Below are 25,544 nucleotides of genomic sequence, written 5' to 3' on the forward strand. Positions count from 1 at the left end.
CTGGGCATGGTGGCAGGCACCTGTAGTCCCAGCTACTCAGGAAGCTGAGGCAGGAGAATTGCTTGAACCCAGGAGGCAGAGGTTGCAGTGAGCCGAGATGGTGCCACTGCACTCCAGCCTGTCAACAGAACAAGACTCCGTCTCAAAAAATAAATTAATTAATTAAATAGCCCGGCATGGTAGTACGTGCCTGTAGTCCCATCCATTTGGGAGGCTGAGGCAAAAGGATCCCTTGGGCCCAGCAGTTTGAGGCTTCAGTGAGCTATGATTGCACCACTGCACTCTGGCCTTGGTGATAGACCAAGACTGTCTCTAAAAAAAAAAAAGTTTAGGCCAGGCGCAGTGGCTCATGCCTATAATCCCAGCACTTTGGGAGGCCAAGGCAGGCGGATCACTTGAGGTCAAGAGTTTGAGAGCAGCCTGGCCAACATGGCAAAACCCTGTCTCTACTAAAAATACAAAAATTAGCCAGGTGTGGCAGCAGGCGCCTGTAGTCCCAGCTACTCGAAAGGTTGAGGCAGAAGAATGTCTTGAACCCGAGAGGCAGAGGTTGCAGTGAGCTAATATTGCACCACTGTACTCCAGCCTGGGCGACAGAGGGAGACTCCGTCTCAAAAAAGAAAAAAAAAAGTAATACATAAAACACCACTGGAGGCCTGGTGCAGTGCCTCATGCCTGTAATTCCAGGACTTTGGGAGGCTGGGGCAGGAGGATCACTTGGGCCCAGGAGTCCCAAGCTGTAAGTGAGCTATGATTGTGCCACTGCACTCCAGCCTGGGTGACAGAGTGAAACCCCAAAATAAAATAAAATAAAATAAAATAAATCACTGGGCTAGAAGAGGATGGGGGGAGTGGATTTTCATTTAACCACAGACATGAAGCAGTCTAGTGGTGTGTCTTTTTGAGAAATTACAAAAAGAGAATAAGACGTTTTAAAAGTACAGGGAACCTAAGACTCCACCCAATTGATTTCCATAGTATTTTACTGTGTAATTAAAGTGGGAAAACACAGGGAGGAGGAAAATGGCAAAAACAGCAGCAGCAGAGACGCAGCAATCTCGCCACACACAGGTACTGAGGGCCCGAGGGCTTCATCACTTCCCACCAGATGCTAGAGAACACCATCTGCCTTTCTTATCCTGTGTTTTCATAGCCGCCCACCTCGGGGAAATTATGTTCTGGACCATGTGCATCCAGCAGCAGGGGGCCAGGTCAAAAGGTGCACATCTCCAATGTACAGGTTACCTCACAGCTGAAAAACGTGTGAGGGAAAACTTTAGTCATTTTCAATATCCTTAGAGTCACCCACGCTGAAGTTCTTTTCAGAAATGGTAAAATTATCCTACAATATAAAGGCTAACACCACTCTATCTATTTTGTAAAGCCAAATCCATTTTCTTTTTTTTTGCAACGGAGTTTCACTCTTGTTCCCCAGGCTGGAATGCAATGGCACGATCTCGGCTCACTGCAACCTCCGCGTCTTGGGTTCAAGCAATCCTCCTGCCTCAGCCTCCCGAGTAGCTGGGATTACAGGCATGCACCACCACGGCCGGCTAATTTTGTATTTTAGTAGGGACGGGGTTTCTCCATGTTGGTCAGGCTGGTCTCGAACTCCTGACCTCAGGTGATCTACCCACCTCAGCCTCCCAAAGTGCTGGGATTGCAGGCGTGAGCCACCGTGCCCGGCCGAATTCATTTTCTTTTTTATTTTATATTTTATATTTTTAGTTTTTTAGAGACAGGGTCTTACTCTGTTGGCCGGGCTGGTCTCAAACTCCTGGCCTCAAGTGATCCTCTAGCCTTGGCCTCCCAAAGTGTTGGGATTACAGGTGTATGACACTGAGCCCACCCTAATTCTCTTAGTATGGGACCTACATATCTATAATTAGATAGCTAACACATGAATGCATGCTATGTATGCAATACCATTTACAACTGCTTAAAAGAAGATGAAATACTGAGGTGTACACTTAACACGACACAGGCAGGATCTGTATGCTGAAAAAAAATCACAAAATGTTGATGAAAGAAGTCAAAGAAGGTCTAAATACTTCGAGAGATGTACCATGTTCATGAAGACTCAACATACGTTGAGTCATATGATGTTATTTCTCCCCAGTTCATCTATAGGTTTAATGTAATTCCTATCAAAATCCGAGCAAGGTATTTTGTAGACATAAAAAGCTAATTCTAAAATTGATATAGCTCAGACCAGTCTGGGTACTATAAGAGTGAGTAAGTAAGTAAACAAGTAGGTAAATAGATAAATAAAATTTACATGGCAAGGCACAGGCCATAGAATAGCCAAAATATTCCTGGCAAAGAAGAATAAATTAGGAAGAATCATTCAATACAATACTGAGGCTTACTACACAGCATCAGTCATCAAGACAGCACGGTACTGGTAGGATGGGCCCATAGATCAATGCAGCAGAACAGAGAACCCAGAAATAAATCCACACAATCTATAGCCAACCGAGGTCCAAAGGCAAGTCACGGGAGGAAGGAGACACTTTTCAACAAATGGTGCTGGTGCAAGTGGACATTTGCAGGCAAGAAAAAAAAGAAGAACCTCAACCTAAATCTCACACTTTGAGTAAAAATTAACACAAATTGGATCATGGACTTAACTATAAAATATAAAATTATAACTTAAAAAAACAGGAGAAAGTTGAAAATCTAGAGCAAGGCAAAGAATTCTCAGACTTGACACCAAAAGTATAATCCATAAAAGGAAATACTGACAAACGAGATGTCTAAAAACCTTTTTCTCTGTGAAAGCCCATGTGAGGAGATTATAGACAAGCTACAGACTGAAAGAAAATGTCTGCAAAGCACGTATCTGACAAATATCCACATATCTAGAATATATCAAGAACCCTCAAAATTCAACGATAAAGCCAAAAACAAACCAATTAGAAAATGGGCAAAACAAATGAACAGATGTTTCACTGAAGAACATATACAGATGGCAAATAAGCACGTGAAAAGCTGTTCAACAGCATCAGCCATTAGAGAAATGCAAATTAAAGCCACACTGAGATAGTACTACACACCTGCCTGAATGGCTAAAACAGAAAATAATGACCACACCCAGTGCTGGGGAGGACGAGGAGAAACTGGATCACTCATACATCGCTGGTGGGCATGTAAAATGATACAGCCTGCTTGGGAAAAGACTGTCAGTTCCTTATAAAAAGGAACCATGGAATTACCATGCAATGGCCACACGACTCTGCAATTGCACTCTTCGGCACTTATCTTAGAAAAATGAAAACTTGTGTTCTTACTGAAACGTCTACTTGAATGTTTGTTCTGGCAGTTTTATTGATAACATTCCCCAAAGCAGCAACAAACTACATGTCTTTGGACATTCCACAGTGAGTATATGCCACCTTTAGACAAATGGAATGCCACCCTGCCATGGAGAAACAGACCTGATTCTATGCAACAATGTGGAATCAAACGGAGCGAAGAAAGCCAATCCCAAAAGGTCATATGTATACTGTGTGATTACATTTATGTAATTTTTTTTTTGAGACAGAGTCTCGCTCTGTCGCCCAGGCTGGAGTGCGGTGGCTCGATCTCGGCTCACTGCAAGCCCCGCCTCCCGGGTTCACGCCATTCTCTTGCCTCAGCCTCCTGAGCAGCTGGGACTATAAGCGCCTCCCACCATGCCCAGCTAATTTTTTGTATTTTTAGTAGAGACGGGGTTTCACCGTGTTAGCCAGGATGGTCTTGATCTTCTGACTTCGTGATCCACCCGCCTCGGCCTCCCAAAGTGCTGGGATTACAGGCATGAACCACTTACGTAACGTTTTTGAAGTGACAGGATTAGAGAAATGGAGAACAGGTGAGTGGTTGCCAGGGGTTGGGGATGGTGGGGTGGGTGTGGCAGGGAGAGAGGTGGGTGTGGCTGTAAGAGGGCAGCTTGAGTGATTGGTCTTGTGGTGAGAGAACTGTGCTTGCAGGTGACAGTCACGTGCTGCGTCTTGATGGTGGTGACGGCTTCACAGGTTTTACATCTGTAAAAGCTCACCAAATTGTATAAATACATAGACTTTATTGTCTGTGAATTATACTTCAATAAAGGATTTAAATACCAATTCTAAAACACTGGGCTAGAAAAGAATGGCGGGGTAGGTTTTAATTTAATCAAGGATATAAAGCAGTTTAGTGTTCTGTCTTTTTGAGACATTACACAACAAGAATAAGAGGCTGTAAAAGAACAAGGAGGCCAGGCGCAGTGGCTCACGCCTGTAATCCCAGCACTTTGGGAGGCTGAGGTGGGCGGATCTCTTGAGGTCCGGAGTTTGAGACCAGCCTGGCCAACATGGTGAAAGCCCATCTCCACTAAAAATACAAAAAATTAGCCAGGCATGGTGGTGGGTGCTATAGTCCCAGCTACTCAGGAGGCTGAGGCAGGAGAATCGCTTCAACCTGGGAGGCAGAGGTTGCAGTGAGCCGAGATCGCCTGACAGAGTAAGACTCTATCTCAAAAAATAAAAAATAATTTAAAAAAAAGAACAAGGAGTATAAAAAAGTATCTGTCACAGAAAATATCTTGAATGTGACAGTGGATACATAAACCTACACATGTGGCACAACTGTACAGAACTAAATACACACACACACACACGAGAACAAGCAGAACTGGGGAAATCTGAACTAAGATCCACGGATTGCATCAATGTCGATATCCTGGCTGTGATTCTGCACCATAGTTTTGCAAGGATGTTACCCCTGGGGAAAGCTGGGAGAGGGTTTGGGGATTTCTCTGCACTTCAAGGGAGAGTCCCTACGAAGACTGAACTCACCTGAGTAAAAGCAGCAGCAGAACATGCGTGCAGCTTCCCTGGGGGGCTTTAGGTACCTGGAAGGAGACCCTCGAGCATCTGTTCATAAGCTCCTGCCACAGGACTCAGGGGCCCAGATAGCAGCCAAAACGCTAATCACGGGACACATCTCTGCTCACTTACCTGCCACGCAGGGAGCTGGCACCTGCCCTAGGCTAATGAGTCCCACCATATCTTGGGGAATACCTATTCACAGACACGCAGTACAGTAATTATCTGGCTGAGAAATCGAGAACTTTCCTGAGGGAAAAAGAAAGAATTTGCTGGCCAGGAGCAGTGGCTCACGTCTGTAATCCCAGCACCGTGGGAGGCTGAGGCAGGAGGATCGCTTGAGCCTGGGAGGTCAAGACCAGCGTGGGCAACACAGAAAGGCCGAGTCACTACAAAAAGAAACAAATTAGCCAGGTGTGGTGCTGCATGCTTGTGGTCCCAGCTAGTCAGGAGACTGAGGTGGGAGGATCATTTGAGCCCAGGTGGCTGAGGCTGCAGTGGGCCATGACTGTACCACTGCACTCCGGCCTGGGTGACAGAACGACACTCTGTCTCAAAAAAAAAAAAAAAAAAAATTGCCTACATTCCCCGACCTCCACCAACAGAAACAAAGCCAAACCTTCTGAGCTGGGGCACACTTGGGGCACTGGCACAACGGGTGACAGAATTCGGGGTCCGCTGCACTGACAGTGTCCTCCGCATCCTCCAGGTCCTCCTCTGTCCACTCCAACAGGTAACGCACCTGGTGATGGAGAGTAAGGGAAACAGGAACACATCCTCAGCGTCTTCGCATGCACAGTATCTTAAACACACACCGTCAACCGTTCCCAATCAGGGCCCACGCTTCCTTCCCCAACCCCACAGCCATTTATAACCGGCTTCTGCTCCCTCATGAAGCCTTCCTCAGTCCTTCCACTTCACAACTTATGCCAGAGATTATTTTCTTCTATCATGAAAAAGGGCAGGTAGATCAGTGCTGCCTCAGGGTGATGGCCTTAAAACTCTAGTCGTAGGGCTGGGGGCAGTGGCTTATAGGTGTAATCCCAGCATTCTGGGAGGCAGAGGCTAGAGAATCGCCTGAGCCCAGGAGTTCAAGGCTACTGTGAGCCGTGATCACACCATAGCACTCCAGCCTGGGCAACAGAGCAAAACTCTCAAAAAAATAAACCCATCCTGGTCCTAGGGCACTCAGTGAGCACCTCAGTCCCTTCTCCATTAAAAGTGGAAGATACGGCCAGGCATTGTGGCTTACGCCTGTAATCCCAGCACTTTGGGAGGCCTAGGCAGGCAGATCACCTGAGGTCAGGAGTTCGAGCCCTGCCTGGCCAACATGGTGAAACCTCGTCTCTGCTAAAAATACAAAAATCAGCCGGGTGTGGTGGTGCTTGCCTGTAATCCCACCTTCTCAGGAGGCTGAAGCAGGAGAATTGCTTGAACCCAGGAGGTGGAGGTTGCAGTGAGCTGAGATCATGCCACTGCACTCCTGGATGACAGAGCAAGACTCTGTCTCAAAAAAAAAAAGAGGGGAAGACACAGTCCTTTCAAGGGGCCAAAGGCAAGCCAGGGGAACCTGTCCATCAGAATCTAAGGAAAGCTGTCTCCACTGTCCACTCATTTCACTGTCAGATGTACCTAATGGTTAGGACAGATGCCTTCCTTCAAGCCACGACATTCTCTCCAGGTGCCAGCCCAGGGCCGGCGGCTCCCTCTTATCCAGATACCTGCTTATGACTCCTCGGAGCCCCAAGCTTCAGGCCCCCTCTCGTGGCCCAGGAATCCCAGCCAACCACAGCTTCTGCAGAGCCTCACAAACACCACTGGGCTCTGCCTTTGCCTCTCTACTTCCTCCTCTCCTCAAAATGGTGCCCTCTCTTAAAACCAAGCTGCCCTCCTTGCATACTGGCTAGTGGGCCTAGGCTCTGAGCCCACACTCTGTGCCCCGGACATGGTCTCTGGTCTTGGCAATGCCTCACCACACTCCTGGAATATGAACATCTGAAAGGCAGGGCCCACGCTCGCTATGTGCCTGTATGTTGATCTCCCTCATTACTTGTCGGGAAAACATAACATCGCCATTACCAAATATGCATTAAACACACCGCCCTCTGCACAAAATCAAAGAGTCCACATGGCCTGAAACTGAACTGGAGACAAGAAACACAGGTGGGTGGCTGTTTTAAGCTAGAACAAGCTTTTTATAATAAAAAGCACTTCTAAAGCTGGACATGGTGGCTCACACCTGTAATCCAAGTACTTTGGGAGGCCAAGGCAGGAGAATCGCTTGACGCCCAGAGTTCATCAGACTGGGCAATATAGCGAGACCCTACCTCTACAAAAAATTTGTTTATGATTAGCCAGGCATGGCTGCGCACAACTATGGTCCCAGCTATTCAAGAGGCTGAGGCAAGAGGTTCGCTTGAGTCCAGGAGTTCAAGGCTGCAGTGAGCCATGATCACGCCACTGCACTCCAGCCTGGGTGACAGAACAAGACCCTGTCTCTAAAAAATAAAAATGAAATAAAAAGCACTTCTAAAAACTCACCATTTCTAGATCTCCATCAGCAACTGCTCTCAAAAGTTTTTCTACCTTAATAAAAGGAACAAGAATGTTAGAAAAATGATTTCAATAATAAAATAATAATAGAAATAATATAAACATTCTGAAAACCTATTGGCTTGATTTGTGGAGTTTTAACGTCTGACTTAGTATCTTTTTTTTGAGATGGAGTTTTGCTCTTATTGCTCAGGCTGGAGTGCAATGGCGTGGTCTCAGCTCACCACAACCTCCGCCTCCCAGGTTCAAGCAATTCTCCTGCTTCAGCCTCCCTAGTAGCTGGGATTATAGGCATGCGCCACCACGCCCGGCTAATTTTTTTTGTATTTTTAGTAGAGACAGGGTTTCTCCATGTTGGTCAGGCTGGTCTCGAACTCCCGACCTCAGGTGATCCACCCACCTCGGCCCAAAGTGCTGGGATTACAGGCGTGAGCCACCACGCCCGGCTGATTTAGTATCCTGTAAACGTGTCCCTAAAACTGCTCAGACAGGGCATCCTAGGAAGTTGCTGGTGTGCGCAGAACCCACTGCCATTTAGGGAATATAAACTGTAACTTTATCCACGTGGAAAGGTGAGGCCATGGTCGCCTTGGAGCACAAGTTCTTCCTAAGACGCCAGCCACCCCTATGATTTAGAAAAATACACTTAGCTAAGTGCAGTGGCTCAGCCTGTAATCCCAGCACTCTGGAGGTCATCCCCAGGAGTTTGAGGTTGCAGGGAGCTATGACTGTACCACTGCACTCCAGCCTGGGTGATACAGTGAGACCCTGTCTCCAAAAAAAAAAAAAAAAACTGAACTCAGCTCTCAATATCTGCTAGCTGAGGCACCTTGAGGGTGGACACCCCTCCCAGGGACAACAGGTCTCTGTTAGACTTTGGACCGTGTCTCTTGGCTTTCTCTGCTGTGGTTTTGCACGGAGCTAAGCTTACTTGGTCCTCCAAGAGCATGTCACGGCTTGTGGGTAGTGGGACACTACGGTAGGGTCAGTGAGGGTTCAGCACCCATGGGGGGGCCATCAAAGGTGGTACATCCATTCAACAGTCCACTCCTCAGCTAAAGAATGAGGCAGATCTAGCCAGGCATGGTGGCTCACGCCTGTAATCCCAGCACTTTGGAAGGCCGAGGTGGGCGGATCACCTGAGGTCAGGAGTTCGTGACCAGCCTGGCCAACACGGCGAAACCCCATCTCTACTAAAAAAAAAACCAAAAATTAGCCAGGCATGGTGGCGGGTGCCTGTAATCCCCACTACTCAGGAGACTGAGACTGGAGAATTGCTTGAACCCAGGAGGTGGAGGGTGCAGTGAGCCAAAATCACGCCACCACACTCCAGCCTGGGTGACAGAGTAAGACTCTGTCTCAAAAAAAAAAAGAATGAGGCAGATCTATTGTGCTGACACTGAACAAGCTCTAAGGTAAGTTAAATGAAACAACAACAACAACAACAACAAAACAGGCCATCAATGAGCTTCTGCAAAATGCAAGGTGGACATGTGAATGTCTACATAAACTTTGCAAGAAGTCAGGAACAATGACATCAGGTTCTCAACAGAGGTGCTTATGGGGTGGGGACAGAAGGCAGAGAATGCTATGCAGATACCTTCTAAAATGATCTGAAAACAGGCAGGGCATGGTGGCTCATGCCTGTAATCCCAGCACTTTGGGAGGCCCAGGCGGGCGGATCACTTGAGGTCAGGAGTTCGAAACCAGCCTGGCCAACATGGTGAAACTACATCTCTACTAAAAATACAAAAAAATTAGCCGGACATGGTGGCATGCGCCTGTAATCTCAGCTAGTTGGGAGACTGCGGCATGAGAATTGCTTGAACCCAGGAGGTGGAGGTTGCGGTGAGCCGAGATCGCGCCACTGCACTCCGGCATGGGTGACAGAGCAAGACTCCATCTCAAAAAAGTAAAAATAAAAAAAAAAAAAAAAAAAAACAAGCCAGGTGCAGTGGCTCACACCTGTAATCCCAACACTTTGGGAGGCCGAGGTGGGCGGATCACCTGAGGTCAGGAGTTCGAGACCAGCCTGGCCAACATGGTGAAACCCCATCTCTACTAAAAATACAAAAAAATTAGCCTGGTATGGTGGCACACCCCTGTAATCCCAGCTACTTGGGAGGCTGAGGCAGGAGAATTGCTTGAACCCGGGAGGCGGAGCTTGCAGTGAGCCGAGACTGCGCCACTGCACTCCAGCCTGGGCAACAGAGCGAGACTCTATCTCAAAAAAATAAAAAATCAAAATAAAATGATCTGAAATAAGCGGACCTCTACATGACCTGACTTGTCTTTTTCTTAGCCTATCCTCTCTCTAATACACAAACGCACTCTACCACACTAACTGCTGCTCAGGGAGTGGTCCATGAAGGGCACACCAAAGTATACAGCACCATGAGATGCCGCTGGGCCAAGCTCGAAGGCACCGACCTTGGCCACCGCAGAGCAGCAGCGGCCCCAGCACAGGCAAGCAGGCTAAGAGGGCGGCCCTCGTCAGGCCATGGCTCTTCAGCTGGACACCACTGCCCAGGGCCACCAAGGCCTCCCCTCCCCCGCCCTCCCTCTGGAAGCCTCACCTCTCTGTAGTCCTTCTTGGTCTCCTCCTGCCTTGAGCCGGCTGACATGGAGGAGAAGCTGGAAGTGGAGGACTCTTGGCTGATGGAGTCCACGGAGCGCTGCAGGGACTGCACAGGAGCCTGCAGCCAGGGAGCCCCGACGAGAGAGAAGACAGGGCACATGGACACGTGAGGACCAGAGAAGGCGCCCTTGGTCTCCAAGGTAACCCGACCCGCTCAGCCCGGCTGACTTACCTCGGACGACTTCTGCCTCCTCTCGAAGGATAGGTGATAGGCTTCCATTACCGACAGAATCTAGGGGCACAAGGGGGATGCCAACAGTACCCAGCGAGATGGGGGTTGTCTCAGCACAGCGCCATCACCCACACACCCCACTGCCGGCCTAGCTCCTCGGAATGTCAGTGCAGTGAGCCTTAAGTCACGTGGCCCAGTCGCACCCTTGGATGGCCAGAAAAACCAAGACCCGGAGTGGGTGGGAACTTACGCACGATCACCCCAAAGTTGGGGCTTCCTCCCATCACGGCCTCTCCTGTCCCGTGGGAGGGCTCAGGGCTTCCCATGCATGGACGCAAGGGATAAGAGAAGCCAGACCCTCAAGGAGCCTGAAAGGTGACTGCATTCAGCCCCCAGGCCTGTGTGTCCACAGGCATGAGGTGCGGCCTTTCCTCCAGCACCCACAGGTCTCAAGCAGGAACAGCTCAGAGCCAAGCTGAGAAGGCAGCCTCTCCTTTCCTCTGCAGATCTCCCTCTGGAAAGGCCTTTGGTAAACAAACACCACAGCAATAGAACCCTCCTCCCAAGGCGTCCCAGCAGCCCAGGCCATGGTGGCACTGCTCAGCCCAGTCAGCTCTGCCTGCCAGAAAGCTGCGACCTTTGCAGTATTCAGGGGGTATAGCCGGAGGCCCCTGAAGCCAGAAACAGGGACCTAACCCTTCACAAACTGTGCTTTACTGTAGATCTTACACTGTGTCCCTGCCACACACCAAAACAATAATTAAAAAAAAAAAAAAAAAAAAAAAAAAGAGGGAAGCTGGGCGAGATGACCCATACCTGTAATCCCAGCACTTTGGGAGGCCAGGGCGGGCAGATCACTTGAGGTCAGGAGTTCAAGATCAGCCTGGCCAACATGATGAAACCCCATCTCTACTAAAAATACAAAAAAAAAAAAAAGTAGCTGGGCTTGGTGACGCACACCTATACCTCCCAGCTACAATGGAGGCTGAGGCAGAAGAATCGCTTGAACCCAGGAGGCGGAGATTGCAGTGAGCCAAGATCATGCCACTTCACTCCAGCCTGGGCAACAGAGTGAGACTCCGTCTCAAAAAAAAACACAAAAAAATGAAACAATAAAAAAGAAAGATGAAGGCCAGGGGCAGTAATTACACCTGTAATCCCAGCACTTTAGGAGGCCAAGGCGAGCAGATCACTTGAGGTCAGGAGTTTCAGACCAGCCTGGCCAACGTGGTGAAACTCCATCTGTATAAAAAATACAAAAATTAGCCGGGTGTGGTGGCGCATGCCTGTAGTCCCAGCTACTCCAGAGCTGAGGTGGGAGGATGGCTTGAGCCCAGGAGGCAGAGGTTGCAGTAAGCTGAGATTGCACCACTGTACTCCAGTTTGGGCAATACAGCCAAACCTTGTCTCAAAAAAAAAAAAAAGAACAGAAGTAAACTTTTGGAGGTAATGGATATGTTTATGGCATAGATGGTGGTGATGGTTTCATGGATGTCCACTTATCTCTAAACTCATCAAGTTGTATACACTGACTACATATAGCTTTCTGTATGTATGCCAATCATGCCTCAATAAAGAGGTTTAGAGAAAACAAAAATAAAAACAAATTCAAACTGTGCTACTCCCAGAATAAGATATGAACAAACTGAAAGAACAACCTAGAAGAGCTGGAAATTATAAAAGGGAGCCAGTAAAACATCAAAAGGCAGAAAGCTGGCCAGGCGCAGTGGCTCACGCCTGTAATGCCAGCACGAGGCCAAGGCAAGAGGATCACCTGAGGCCAGAAATTTAAGACAAGCCTGGGCAACACACTAAGATCTCATCTCTATTACTTTTATAAAATCATATATTTTGGGGCTGGGCACAACGACTCATGCCTGTAATCCCAGCATTTTGGGAGGCCAAGGTGGGTGGATCACCTGAGGTCAGGAGTTCAAGACCAGCCAAGCCAACACGGTGAAACCCAATCTCTACTAAAAATACAAAAAATTAACCAGGCGTGGTGGCAGGCGCCTATAATCCCAGCTACTCGGGAGGCTGAGGCGGGAGAATCACTTGAACCTGGGAGGTGGAGACTGCAGCGAGCCAAGATTGCGCCACTGCACTCCAGCCTGGGCAACAGAGCGAGACTCTGTTTCAAAACAACAAAAAAATTAAATATTTTTGTAAAAAGGCAGAAAGGGTCTGTACAAAGGGGGCCTGTACAAAGGGGGCTCCCCTAGAGACCTGGATTGGAACAGAATCCCTCAGGGGAGCCTCAGCTTGCAGATATTCTGGACACTCATGCTAGGGTCTCCATTTCCCAGGGCCCTGTGCTCCCCACGGTCAGCGTGCCACATGCCTCTCTTACGACGCCATTCACCAGCTCTGCTGCTGGGAGACGAGAGTGCAGAGAACTGGCCTCTGTGAGCCACCCCCAATCCCCACCGACTCGCAAGAGGGGAGCACTTCACAACATGCTCCCCAAACTATGTCTCCAGAAATTACTACCAGAAAAAGGTTAGCTCATTAACAAATTATGTATGAAAGAAATCATACTCAATGATGTCCAGAACTGGCCGAGTCTCAATAAAGATTCTAGGCATTGAAGGTGAAGCACCGGGAAAAGAGAGTTCCAACACATCCTGCTCCCTCCCCAGTTCCTGCCCCTGTGGGGCCTCATTTCTACCCACTCCATTTGCCAATAAATCAATAGCACTCGGCAGCCAGAACAAACTCTGCCTGCAGCAGTTCCTGGAACAACCCTGAGAAAAACGCCCACTCAAACCAAAAATACTATAAATCAGTAAAACCCATTAATGATGACGTCCCACATGCGGCAGAAAGGGTGCAAGCCAAGTTCTGCCCTCAGGCAATAATGCACAATTTGTCTAGGAGGCCAAGACCTAAGCTACGGACATCGATCTTCTTTCAAAGTCATCTTGCCCCTCAGAGATGGGAAGAGCTACCTTTGAGTTTAATGCACACTTGAGGGGCGTCTCCTTCAGTCTGTTCTGGATCTCGGGGGATGCTCCGTTCTGCAGCAGTGTCTCTATGATGGCTTGGTAGCCCCAGCGGGCAGCAATGTGTAGAGGGGTGTCTCCTTTCTCATTGCCAATGTCAAGTCTGCACGACTCCACGTCGTAGTAAACCAGAGCCTTCACACACTGCAAAGAGATGGGGAAATGGCATTGCTCATGGATGGAGCAAGCCTCGACAAGGTCTGTGCTCTCCTCGACCTCCTCACCAAACAAATGTGCAGCAACAGACAGAACTCGGAGGTGTCACAGTATCTGATCAGGACACCTCATTCTCAATTTTTTTTTTTCTTTTTCTTTTTTGAGACAGGATCTCTCTCTGTTATCCAGGCTGCAGTGCAGTGATGCAATAATAGCTCACTGCAGCCTTGAACTCCTGGGCTTAAGCGATCCTCCCGCCTCAGCCTCCCGAGCAGCTGGGACTACAAGCATGCACCACCATGCCTGGATGTTTTCTTTTTTTAATTTTTGTTTTTTTTTTTTTTTTTGTAGAGACGGGGTCTCGCTCTGTTGCCCAGGCAGGCCTCAAACTCCTGGGCTCAAAAAATCCTCCCACGCTGACCTCCCACAGTGCTGGAATTATAGATGTGAGCCACTCAGCCAGGACACCTCATGCTTTCAAAAGGATGCAACTGCCAATCAATAAGAAGTGGCTGCAAAAACTGTGATGTCTCCATGTACAGAACAGAGTTACTACAGCAGGCCTGAGACTGCTAACCACTGAGAGGCCTGCTTGCAAGACTGCCTATCGGCCTGAAACATTCTATGGGTGCCTGGATGTGGGGAGTGTTCCCAAAATTCCCTAACTGATTAGGTGGCTCACACTGGGCCTGAATTGTTTTATACAATGTGGTTTATGCTGAACGCCCGAATTTCTTCTGGGAGTATGGCATTTTGGTACATGCTGTCCAGAAGGTGCTTACAGGACTAGCCTTCATTAACTCTTGGGGACTGAGTTCCTAATGAGCTTCCCGAGTGGACTACACTTCCTTTGTGTTGTTCCAACTCACTGCTGGAAGAACTGAGCCCATCCTGTGTGGCTCCATGAAAAGAGACCTGTTTGTTTTTTTTGTTTTTTGTTTTGAGACACAGTCTCACTCTGTCGCCTAGCCTGGAGTACAGCGGTGCAATCTCAGCTCACTGCAACCTCCGCCTCCTAGTTCAAGTGATTCTCCCACCTCAACCTCCTGAGTAGCTGGGATTATAGGTGTGTACCACCACACACAGCTAATTTTTGTTATTTTTTTGGTAGAGATGGGGTTTCACCATGTTGGCCAGGCTGGTCTTGAACTCCTGATCTCAGGCAATTTGCCGGCCTTGGTCTCCCAAAGTGCTGGGATTACAGGTGCCAGCCACTGTGCCCAGCCGAGAGAGACTGTTTGAAGCTCACCCCTGCTCTCCTCTGGACTCCACCACGTGCCTGTTCCCTTTGCTGATGTTCTGTGTCCTTCTGCTGTAAAAAACCACAGCTGGGAGTACGACTATATGCTGAGTTCTGTGAGTCCTCCCAGCAAATCGCTGAGCCCAGGGGTGGTCTTGGAGACCACTGACACAACACACGATAGATCACTGCAGCTATTAAAGAATGTGCTAGATGGCCAGGCACGGTGGCTCATGCCTGTAATCCCAACACTTTGGGAGGCTGAGGCAGGCGGATCACTTGAGGTCAGGAGTTCAAGACCAGCCTGGTCAACATGGTGAAACCCCGTCTCTACTAAAAATACAAAAATTAGCTGGGTGTGGTGGTATGTGTCTGCAGTCCCAGCTACTCGGGAGGCTGAGGCAGGAGAATCGCTTGAACCCGGGAGGCAGAGGTTGCAGTGAGCCGAGATCACGCCACTGCACTCCAGCCTGGGCAACAGAGCAAGACACCGTCTCAAAAAAAAAAAAAAAAAAAGAATGTGCTAGACCAACAGGGACTGACCTAGAGGATTTCTGTAACGTAGAGCTAAGTTAGGAAAGCAAGTGGCATAAAAGCAGACAGGGCATGGTGTCATCTTCATACATCAACCACCTGGCCAGGCCTGAGCCCCACACACGTGTGTAAATCTATCCATATATCACTATGGAGAGAAGCCAGAGGGAGGGCAGTAGGAAAAAATAAACACATAGTGGTGAAACAAGACGTGAAAATGGAAATTACGCAATTCTTGGATATTATTATAAAAGTGAACCGGGAGTGGTGGCTCATGCCTGTATTCCCAGAACTTTGGAAGGCTGAGGTGGGAGGATTACTTGAGTTCAGGAATGTAAGACCAGCCTGGGCAACATGGCGAAACCCCTTCTCTACAAAAACATAAAAATTAGCCAGGCATGGTGGTGTGTACCCTTAGTCCCAAGGGAAGCTGAGGTGGGAGGATGGCTTGAGCCAGGAGGCTAAGGCTGCAGTGAGCCAAAATCATGCCACTGCACTCCAGCCTGGGCAACAGAACAAGACCTTGTCTCAAAAAAAATTTGTTTTTCTAATTTTAAAAAGTAAAAAATAGAGGCCAAGTGTGGTGGCTCACTCCTGTAATCCTAACACTTTGGGAGGCTGAGGTGGGCAGATCACCTGGGGCCAGGAGATCCAGACCAGCCTGGCCAACATGGTGAAACCCCAACTTTACTAAAAATACAAAAATTAGCTGGGTGTGGTGGCACACACCTGTAATCCCAGCTACTCGGGAGGCTGACGTGGGAGAATCGCTTGAACCCGGAAGGAGGAGGTTGCAGTGAGCCAAGATCCCATCACTGCACTCCAGCCTGGGTGCCAGAGTGAGGCCCTGTCTCAAAAATAAATAAATAATAAGTAAATAATAAAAACAGAAAATGTAAAAATTGAATATGTACACAAGTAAGAACCAGATGGTGGCAAGGATAAATGAAAATGATTTGACTACAGGATAAGATAATGAGTGGCTCGTTTTAAACTTTGTTATTTCAATATGGCATCTGTAATATATTAAACTTTTTTTTTTTTTTTTTTTGAGATGGAGTCTCACTGTCACCCAGGATGGAGTACAACGGTGCGATCTTGGCTCACTGCAACCTCCGCCTCCCAGGTTCAACTGATTCTCATGCCTCAGACTCCCGAGTCGCTGGGATTACAGGTGCCCGCCACCACGCCCAGCTAATTTTTGTATTTTTAGTTGAGATGGGGTTTCACCATGTTGGTCAGGCTGGTCTCGAACTCCTGACCTCAGATGATCTGCCCACCTCAGCCTCCCAAAGTGCTGGGATTACAGGCGTGAGCCACCGTGCCTGGCCTAACATTCTTTCATATTAAAAAAATTTACACACCCAATGTTCCAATAATTATCGACACAAAATACATTAATGAGAAATCCCGACTTCTCTACGAGTGGGAAAGGGTAAACGCAGCCCCCCCGGGAACAGCAAGAGCCACTCACGTCCTCGTGGCCGTAGGTGCAGGCCAGGTGGAGTGGCGTATTCCCATTGTTGTCCTGCACTTCCGCGCTGGCCTTGTAGTGCAGCAGCAGCAGCTGCGGAGATAAAGGAAAGCGATGAGCAGGGCACAGCCAGCTCCCTGGGAGGCCCAGCCTCCAGTCTTAGCAGGCGGAGGTCATTTGCTCCCATCTTCAATCTTATTTATGCTACTATTCAAATTAAACCAACACCCATCCTTCCTGACACTTTAGAGACTGAAGAAAAAAGTCTAAAGCCCCACCTTTTCTTCCCCCAGATGATCAGGAAGTTTTTCTTTTCAGAGAGAGGGTCTCATTCTGTCTCCCAGGCTGAAGTACAGTGGCACGATCATTGCTCACTACAGCCTCAACCTGCTGGGCTCTGGCAAACCTCCCGCCTCAGCCTCTCAAGTTGCTGGGACTATAGGCACACACCACCATGCCCAAATAATTAAAAAAAAATTTTTTTTTGGTAGAGACAGGGTCTCCCTAGGTTGCCCCGGCTGGTCTTGAACTCCTGGACTCAAGCGATCCTCCTGCTTTGGGAGGATTACAGGCGTGAGCTACCACATCTGGCCAGGAAGTTTCAAATCTAAACCTAACGATCTTGTCCAGGAGACCCAGAAAGTCTTCCCAAGAGACCCCGGGAGTCCTTGGACTCCCTGACTACTACTGCAGCAGAGCTGGTGTGGAACGAGCGGGGCACAGCACCAGGAGACGGGGGTGCAGGGTAGCCAGCATGACCGTACAGTCACCATGCAGAACCAAGCTCACAGGAGCAAAGCGACAGCCCACCACAAAGGCACCACTGCTCACCGTCACGCTCTGGTAGCCCTTCTGACAGGCCAGGTGGAGCGGAGTGGCCCCGTGGTAGTCTGTGGCATTTACCACGGCGCCCTTGGAAACCAGGAGGTCGATGAGGGATGCCTGCCCTGCAGAGCAGAAGGACGTCACGATGGAGAAGGAAGGCGCAGAGGCCTTCCACACCTTAACTGTAAAACCACAACACTATTGCACCCTCCTAGTCCTGGGCATGAAACACACGGTAGATACTTTTTCTGCTAGAGAGGAACTACAGCTAATATTAAGTCAGGCTCTGCAGACTCCGGACACGTTGGGTGGGCCTTGGAGGCGACCCAGCGAAAGCCCACCACTCAGCAATAAAAAATAATGGAAAAGAGCCTTAGACTTCCAGAGGCTCCATGACTCATCAGTTCACAAGATGGAATATTATGCAGCCATTAAAAAATACTGACAAGTAAACATATTCTTGCACAGTGTTAAGAGAAAAACAGCACACAACAGAATATTATGAGCCCTAGAGCACCACATACTTTATGCATCCACACATCCACACAAGCATGCAGACACCCCAGACACTCATCAATCACAACGATCTCTGAGAGACAGGGATGGCCGGGGACTCTGGAGGACCTTATGTTTTCTATCTTGAATGTGCACTTTATTTTATTTATTTATTTATTTATTTTTTGAGACAGAGTCTCACTCAGCCACCCAGGCTGGAGTGCAGTGGTGCTATCTCAGCCCACTGCAACCTCCACCTTCCAGGTTCAAGCGATTCTTCTGACTCAGCCTCCCAAGAAGCGGGGATTATAGGCGTGCGCCACCACGACAGGCTCATTTTTGTATATTTTGTAGAGACAGGGTTTCTCCATGTTGGCCAGGTTGGTCTCGAATGTCTGACCTCAAGTGATCTGCCTGCCTCGGCCTCCCAAAGTGCTGGGATTACAGGCAGGAGCCACCATGCCCAGCCAAATGTATACTTTAAAAGACAATAATAATATTTTTAAAAGGCAGGGCCACAAGAACTGCAAGCTGACAATTCTGAGACCGTTCTCATAGTTCAGATTCAAGCCTTCCCTTGCTGGGCCCCCAGCCTGGGGCAGCGTTAAGCAGTGTTTCCATGCCGTGGGAACCACGCAGGGGGGCTCACCCAGCGCAGGAGGCAGCAGGCTGGCCGTCGAGGCCTGTGGAACATTTGCTCCTCTTCTCCTTCTGGCCCTTGGAGGGTGGACCCACGATGCAGCCCCAACTGCCAACCCCCAGCCCATCAGCCAGGCCTCTCTGCTGGGTTACCTTAGGCACCATCCCTTTGCTGTGACAGCCCCTAGGGGCCAGCCCAGGACCACATACCACAGAGAGCAGCCACATGGAGAGGGGTGTGCCCCCTGTCGTCTCTGGAGAATGGAGTGACAACTGAGGGATCATTCAACCTCCTAAAATACAGAAAGAGACAGAAAACTACACAGGGGAATGGCACAGCAAAGCCTCTCCCTGACCAGGTAGATAGGCAGGTACCACGGACAGAAGGCGGCTCACAGGATGCCACCCAAGAGATGTGTGTCTCCGGCACTGTCCCAGGGCTCGCTCACCCAGCATGAGGAACAGAGGCACCTGGCCCTGGAGTCTCTCCCCCACCAACCCTTTAGGCCTCCACACCCAGCAAAATAGCCTGACAAGGATAATGGGAAACCAAAAATATTACTAGGAAAAACTGACATTCCTCCCATCCTAAAACCCCCTTTCTGAGGCTGGGGCAGGCCCTATAACCAGCCTACCCTGGCAGCCAGCCCGCCGGTGAGCAAGTCCTTTGACAACCTCTAACCTATCTGATTCTCCAAAGGGAGAGCTATTCTCATCTCCACTGTACAGCAGAGGCAGCTGGGGGGCAGGGAGGACAGTCCTTATCTGCAGTCACACAGCGCACAGTGGAGAAGGTCCAGGAGGCCTCCTGTCTCCTGCTTCCTGGCACACCGAGCCTCCACCAGCACCCTCTTACCCAGAGACAAGTTTCTCGCAGTCATCGCAGAAGCAAAGAGGATGACACATCTTTTGGACGGCATCTTTATCGTGGTCCTCTTGGCTCAGAAGTCTCTCCACTTCTTTCTGGTTACCTGATGCAATGTGCTGAAAAGTGACATCCAAGATGCTATCCACATGCAGGAATTACTCAATTATTAGGAGTAAATTTTTTGAGAGTCCTTTTTGGTTTTTTTGAGATGGAGTCTCGTCCTGTTGCCCAGGCTGGAGTGCAGTGGCGTGATCTCAGCTCGCTGCAACCTCTGCCTCCTGGGTTCAAGCCATTCTCCTGCCTCAGCCTCCCGAGTAGCTGGGATTACAAGCATCTGCCACCACACCCAGCTAATTTTTGTATTTTCAGTAGACATGGGGTTTTGCCATGTCGGCCAGGCTGGTCTCAAACTCCTGACCACAAGTGATCCACCCATCTCGGCCTCCCGAAGTGCTGGGATTACAGGCATGAGCCACCGAGCCTGGCCAAGAGTCCTTTTAGAAATGCTTATCTACGTGTTTATGGATGAAATGATTTGCTCTCTGGCATTTCCTTCGTAATCACCTTGGTGGTGGAGAAAGCAGGTGAGGAGAGATGAAACAATTGCACAATGGTGGTCTGCTCATTCTACTACTCTCTTCATTTCTGGAAATGTTAAAAGTTTTCCATAATTAAAAAAACAATAACATGCCTGGAGTGGTGGCTCACGCCTATAATCCCAGCACTTTGGGAGGCCAAGGCAGGCGGCTCATTTGAGGTCAGGAGTTCGACACTAGCCTGGCCAACATGGTAAAACCTTGTCTCTACTAAAAATACAAAACTTAGCCAGATGTGGTGGCGGACGCCTGTAATCCCAGCGACTCGGGAGGCTGAGGCAGGAGAATCGCTTGAACCTGGGAGGTGGAGGTTGCAGTGAACCAAGATGGCACCATTGCACTCCAGCCTGGATGACAGAGTGAGACTCTGTCTCAAAAAATAAAAACAAAACAAAAAAAAAAGTGACAAAATTCATAAAGCAATAGGAATGGCGGGCAGACAACACATCTCTGAATATCAGTGTGGATTTTGCCACCTCACTAGAAAAAACCTCAGTCCTGTTCCTCTTGTATTCTTTTTTTTTTTTTTCAGTGAATCCCTACAGGATGATAAATAACAGAATTTATTTATTTATTTTTTTTTAGAAACAAGGTCTTACTATGTTGCCCAGGCTGGAGTGCAGTGGCACGATCAGAGCTCACTGCAGCCTCAACCTCCCGGGCTCAAGTGATCCTCCCACCTTGGCCTCCCATATGGGACTACAAGTGCACACCACCATGCCCAGCTTCATCTTGTATTTTATTTATTATTATTATTTTTATACTTGCTATGGACTAGGGGATCCTCTTTTATTCTAATAGAGCCTCAGCCTGCAAAGGAAAGAGAATAGCTGCAATGAACAGGAAACCCCATCAACACACAAACCTGCACAGCTTCACCTGGTACTACCCGGACGTGCTCATTCCCCAGGACCCACTCTGGCTCCAGGTCACCTGGAAGCACAGCAGCCTCCCCCAGGGAGATCTGCCCTCGCCCAGCGCTCACGGACTGCCCTGTGGGCACCTCAGCAGCCTGCCTGTGGCCAGTGTCTGAGCAGGGAGCTGCCCCCATGTGCCAGGTGACCAGACCACCAGGAAGTCAGGCACCGTGTTCCCAACCCAGTGCACACACCCACAAACATCTGACAACAGGTTCCTTGAGCCCAGCGGAGGCATCGGCTCTGCCAGGGCTGCCAGTGGAGGGGCCACTGAGCTGGCCTGGAAGAATGAGTAGTATTTCGAGGAACTGAGAAAGCAAGAGGCCTGGCCTGTGCCCACAGTGTGCCGCCCAGCACAGCTACAGCACAGCACGCTGGGGGAGGTGGGAAAACGTGCTGGTCTCACTCTGCCACCCAGGCTGGAGTGCAACGGCACAATCATAGCTTACGGCAGCCTCCAACTCCTGGCCTCAACTGATCCTTCCACCTCAGCCTCCTGAGCAGCTAGGACTACAGGTCCCTGCCACCACACCTGGCTAATTCTTGTCTTGTTTTGTAGAGACGGGTACTCATGATGTTACCCAGGCTGGTCTCGGGCTTCTGGCCTCAAGTGATCCTCCCACTTCGGCCTCCCAAAGTGCTGGGATTACAGAAGTAAGCCACCCCACCCGACCTTGATTCCAAATTTAAAACCTCAGCATTCCTACTGCCCATTCTGAGCACAAAATGGAACTTCAGGGTTTATGCAGACCACCACCCTGATCATTTCTTTTTTCTTTTTCTTTTTTTTTTTTTTGAGACAGAGTCTCTCTGTCGCCCAGGCTAGAGTGCAATGAATGGCACGATCTCGGCTCACTGCAACCTCCACCTTCTGGGTTCAAATGATTCTCCTGCCTCAGCCTCCCAAATAGTGAGACTACAGGCATGTGCCACCACACCCAGCTAATTTTTGTATTTTTAGTAGAGGCGGGGGTTTCACCATGTTGGCCATACTTGGTCTTGAACTCCTGACCTCAGGCTATCACCCACCTCGGCCTCCCAAAGTGCTGTGATTACAGGCATGAGCCACCATGCCTGGCCAACCCTGATGGATTTTATAGAGACACCAAGAGATGCAGCGTTCCTCACCCACCTTTACCCACAGAGACGTCTTGGTATCTCACCTTAAACAGGCAGTCGGTGGGAGACGAAGTCATCTGAGAGAGTAAGCTCATTCTCTGCTTAAGGAACAGCCTGTCTCCAAATCCCTCAGACTCCTGCAAGGAAAAAACCAAACATACCATGAGATGTCAGTGCAGATCCTTCAAAACCCAGCGCCTCAGCAACAACCCCGGCTGTCTCTTCAGACCAGTATCGGCTGCGCCTCTCTCCCGTCTCATATGGGACCTGCTAGCTGAGATGGAGGACGGGCTGACGTCAGGCGGGGAGAAGGGCTTCCTGGAAGTGGAGGCTTTGACGGTTGCTCCGTGGGGGACGGGGATGGCGGCGGCACCCTGACTGCAGGTATATGTGGAATGTGCAATCTCCAGCGTGGAATGCAGCGCACACACACCATCGTCCTCCAGATGGAAACTCACATTGCTGTGGCCTCCCTTCCTCCTCAAGCCTCTGACCAAATGCCTGCACAGCCCAATTCCCTGCTGTCTTATCTGGGGCCTTTGGGCAGGAAAGCCACTTCACAAGCTGGTCTCGATTTCCCACTGTCAACCAGCAGGAGAGAGAGGGGTCTTGCTTTTTGGACGTGCCTATTAAATAATATGGCCACATGGCCAGGCGCGGTGGCTCACACCTATACTCCCAGCACTTTGGGAGGCTGAGGTGAACAGATCACCTGAGGTCAGGAGTTCGACACGAGCCTGGCCAACATGGTGAAACCAATCTCTACTAATAACATAAAAAATTAGCCGGGCGTGGTGGTACATGCCTGTAGTCCCAGCTACTTGGGAGGCTGAGGCAGAAGAATCACTTAAACCCAGGAGGCAGAGGTTACAGTGAGCTGAGATCACACCACTGCACTCTAGTCTGGGCAAGAGAGTGAGACTCCATCTCAAAAATAAACAAACAGGCCAGGCGTGGTGGCTCATGCCTGTAACCCCAGCACTTTGGGGGGCCGAGGCGGGTGGATCACTTAAGGTCAGGAGTTTGAGACCAGCCTGGCCAACATGGTGAAACCCCTCTCTAATAAAAATACAAAAATTAGCCGGGTGTGGTGGTGGGTGCCTATAATCCCAACTACTCAGGAGACTGAGGCAGGAGAATCACTTGAACCCGGCAGGTGGAGGTTGCGGTGAGCCAAGATTGTGCCACTACACTCCAGCCTGGGTGACAGAGCAAGACTCCATCTCAAATAAAAAGGCAAAACTCTAGACACTTTTCATAATACTTATTGAAATCATTTCTCGCAAGACAGTTCAATGCTTCCTTGAGCACCTGCAACCAAACCGTGTAATGACAAATTCGCTTCCTGAAAAAGGGTCTTGGTGGGAAGTAAAGGGAATTTTTTCCAGCCAGCGGCTGTCAGAAGACTCCCCAAACCCTGACAAATTTGTGGAATAAGGATGTCTCTTCACAGCCCTCTAAGTTTTGACTTGGAGGTCCACCTAAAGATAGAGCCGACAGCACCTCTGGGGATAGGCCATTCCTGGGGTCCTCTGCCAAGCAGGGTCCTCCCAGCAGTCCCCCAGGAGGGTTAATTTAGCAAATGAATACCAGCACCTGTGAGAGGCGCTTCTGGCCCAGCTGCTGTGTGCTATATAAAGCTCTAACAATCCGCTTTACACCACAATTCACAGCTGAGCAGCTTAGGGTCACAGAAACATCACACATTGTTATCCGGGTAAATCCAGCACTCTTTCCGCAACTCTGGTTAATGATTTAGACAGTAGTGATGAAGAGAGGTAGGTCTCCCAAGACTGAATCTTCAGGGAAGAATGAGCTATTGGAAGAGATGGGGTATCAGCAAGGACTTACTGAAGAAATGGGTAAACCCTTTTTATGAGAAACCCAGTAACGTAAGGAAGGCCAGAAGCATGCAAAGCTGCAGACAAGAATGGTACAGGTTCTTTCTTGTTTATCTTTTTTTTTTTTTTTTTTGAGATGGGGTCTTGCTCTGTCTCTCAAGCTGGACTGCAGTGGTATAATCACAGCTCACTGCAGCCTTGAACTACCAGGCTCAAGTGATCCTCCCACCTTAGCTTCCCAAGTAGCTGGGACTAAAGGTGTGCCACCATGCACGGCTAATTTTTTGTAAAGATGGCGGTCTCGCTACGTTGCCCAGGCTAGTCTCGAACTCCTGGCCTCAGGTGATCCTCCTGCCTCAGCCTCCCAAAGTGCTGGGATTACAGGCATGAGTGACCAGGCCCAACCCAGATTCTTCCAAAGTTCTCTTTTTTTTTCATTCACAAAGGTAACTCTAGAGTCATCCCAGTAATTTATTTTCAGAAAGCTGAAGTCTTCATTTATGAACATGCTTAAAGAATGTTGAGTAGGTGTGGTGGCTCATGCCTGTAATCCCAGCACTTTGGGAAGCTGAGGTGGGAGGATCACATGAGCCCAGGAGTTCAAGCCCAGCCTGGGCAAAATAGCGAGACCTCGTCTCTACAAAAAATTTAAGAATTAAAAAATTAGCCGGGTGTGGTGGCGTACACCTGTAGTCCCAGCTACCCAGGAGGCTGAGGCGGGAGGATCCCTTTGAGCGCAGGAGTTGGAGGCTGCAGTGAGCTAGGATCACACCACTGCACTCTGGGTGACAGAGTGAGATCTTGTCTCAAAAATAAAATGCTTATGGTCATTTCAAGTGTATCTTGCAGAGAAAATGTCCGTGAAACTACATTATATAAAATCAATAGTAAAATCTAACTCGATGTCCTCATATTTAGTCATTAATACTTTTCAGAAACCTCTTCTGCTGTGAGGAGATACACTTGGGATTTTTCCCTAGGAAACACCATCAATACATAGCAATGACTCTCTACATTCGTAAAGGGAACTTCATTACTTAAACCAGTGAGCAGCTAAGACAGACACCACGATACAGACAGAATCACAACAAGGATGCCACGATGCCTGCTCCATCAATTACAGGCCACAGTAAATATACGAGCATCTCTCAATACCTGCATTGTGGGCTTCACAGCCAGCCGTGAGGATGATGCATACCTGTCTCAAGGTTTCACCAGAACCAACCATACTCCATCCAGGAGGGCAGAATCAGGGTCCAACACCCTGACAACAAGAGGGGTGCCTTGGGCTGTGACCCTCCTTTGCCCATTCAAACTAAACACTATCCTTAGGGGCATCCTTACACCCCAGATGCAGAGACAAACAGACATGCCCAAGACATCTGAGCCTATAGAAGGAGTGGACTCAGGCTGGGCGCAGTGGCTGGTACCTGTAATCCCAGCACTTTGGGAGGCTGAGGCAGGCGGATCACTTGAGGTCAGGGGTTCAAGACGAGCCCAGTCAACATGGCAAAATCCCATCTCCACAAAAAGACAAAATTTAGCCGTGCGTAGTGGTGCGTGCCTGTAGTCCCAGGTACTTGGGAGGCTGAGGCAGGAGAATCGCTTGAACCCGGGAGGTGGAGGTT

At 49.2% G+C, this 25,544-nt stretch overlaps 1 protein-coding gene across 2 annotated transcripts in view; it reads right to left on the reverse strand.

The window, feature by feature from the left end:
* ANKRD27 (ankyrin repeat domain 27) overlaps window positions 1-25,544 on the reverse strand; it is a 78,276-nt gene that overhangs the window by 13,042 nt on the left and 39,690 nt on the right. For both annotated transcript variants that reach the window (XM_054464668.2, XM_054464670.2), the window contains 10 exons: window positions 22,120-22,212; window positions 19,432-19,559; window positions 18,786-18,868; window positions 17,448-17,563; window positions 16,617-16,709; window positions 13,159-13,356; window positions 10,211-10,270; window positions 9,977-10,096; window positions 7,389-7,433; window positions 5,467-5,589 (listed from right to left, as the gene is read on the reverse strand). In XM_054464668.2, coding sequence (XP_054320643.1) covers window positions 5,467-5,589; window positions 7,389-7,433; window positions 9,977-10,096; window positions 10,211-10,270; window positions 13,159-13,356; window positions 16,617-16,709; window positions 17,448-17,563; window positions 18,786-18,868; window positions 19,432-19,559; window positions 22,120-22,212 — 1,059 coding nt within the window. The remainder of the gene's footprint in view (window positions 1-5,466; window positions 5,590-7,388; window positions 7,434-9,976; window positions 10,097-10,210; window positions 10,271-13,158; window positions 13,357-16,616; window positions 16,710-17,447; window positions 17,564-18,785; window positions 18,869-19,431; window positions 19,560-22,119; window positions 22,213-25,544) is intronic.

The sequence above is a fragment of the Pongo pygmaeus genome, chromosome 20 (genome assembly GCF_028885625.2).
Source record: "Pongo pygmaeus isolate AG05252 chromosome 20, NHGRI_mPonPyg2-v2.0_pri, whole genome shotgun sequence".
NCBI lineage: Eukaryota > Metazoa > Chordata > Mammalia > Primates > Hominidae > Pongo > Pongo pygmaeus.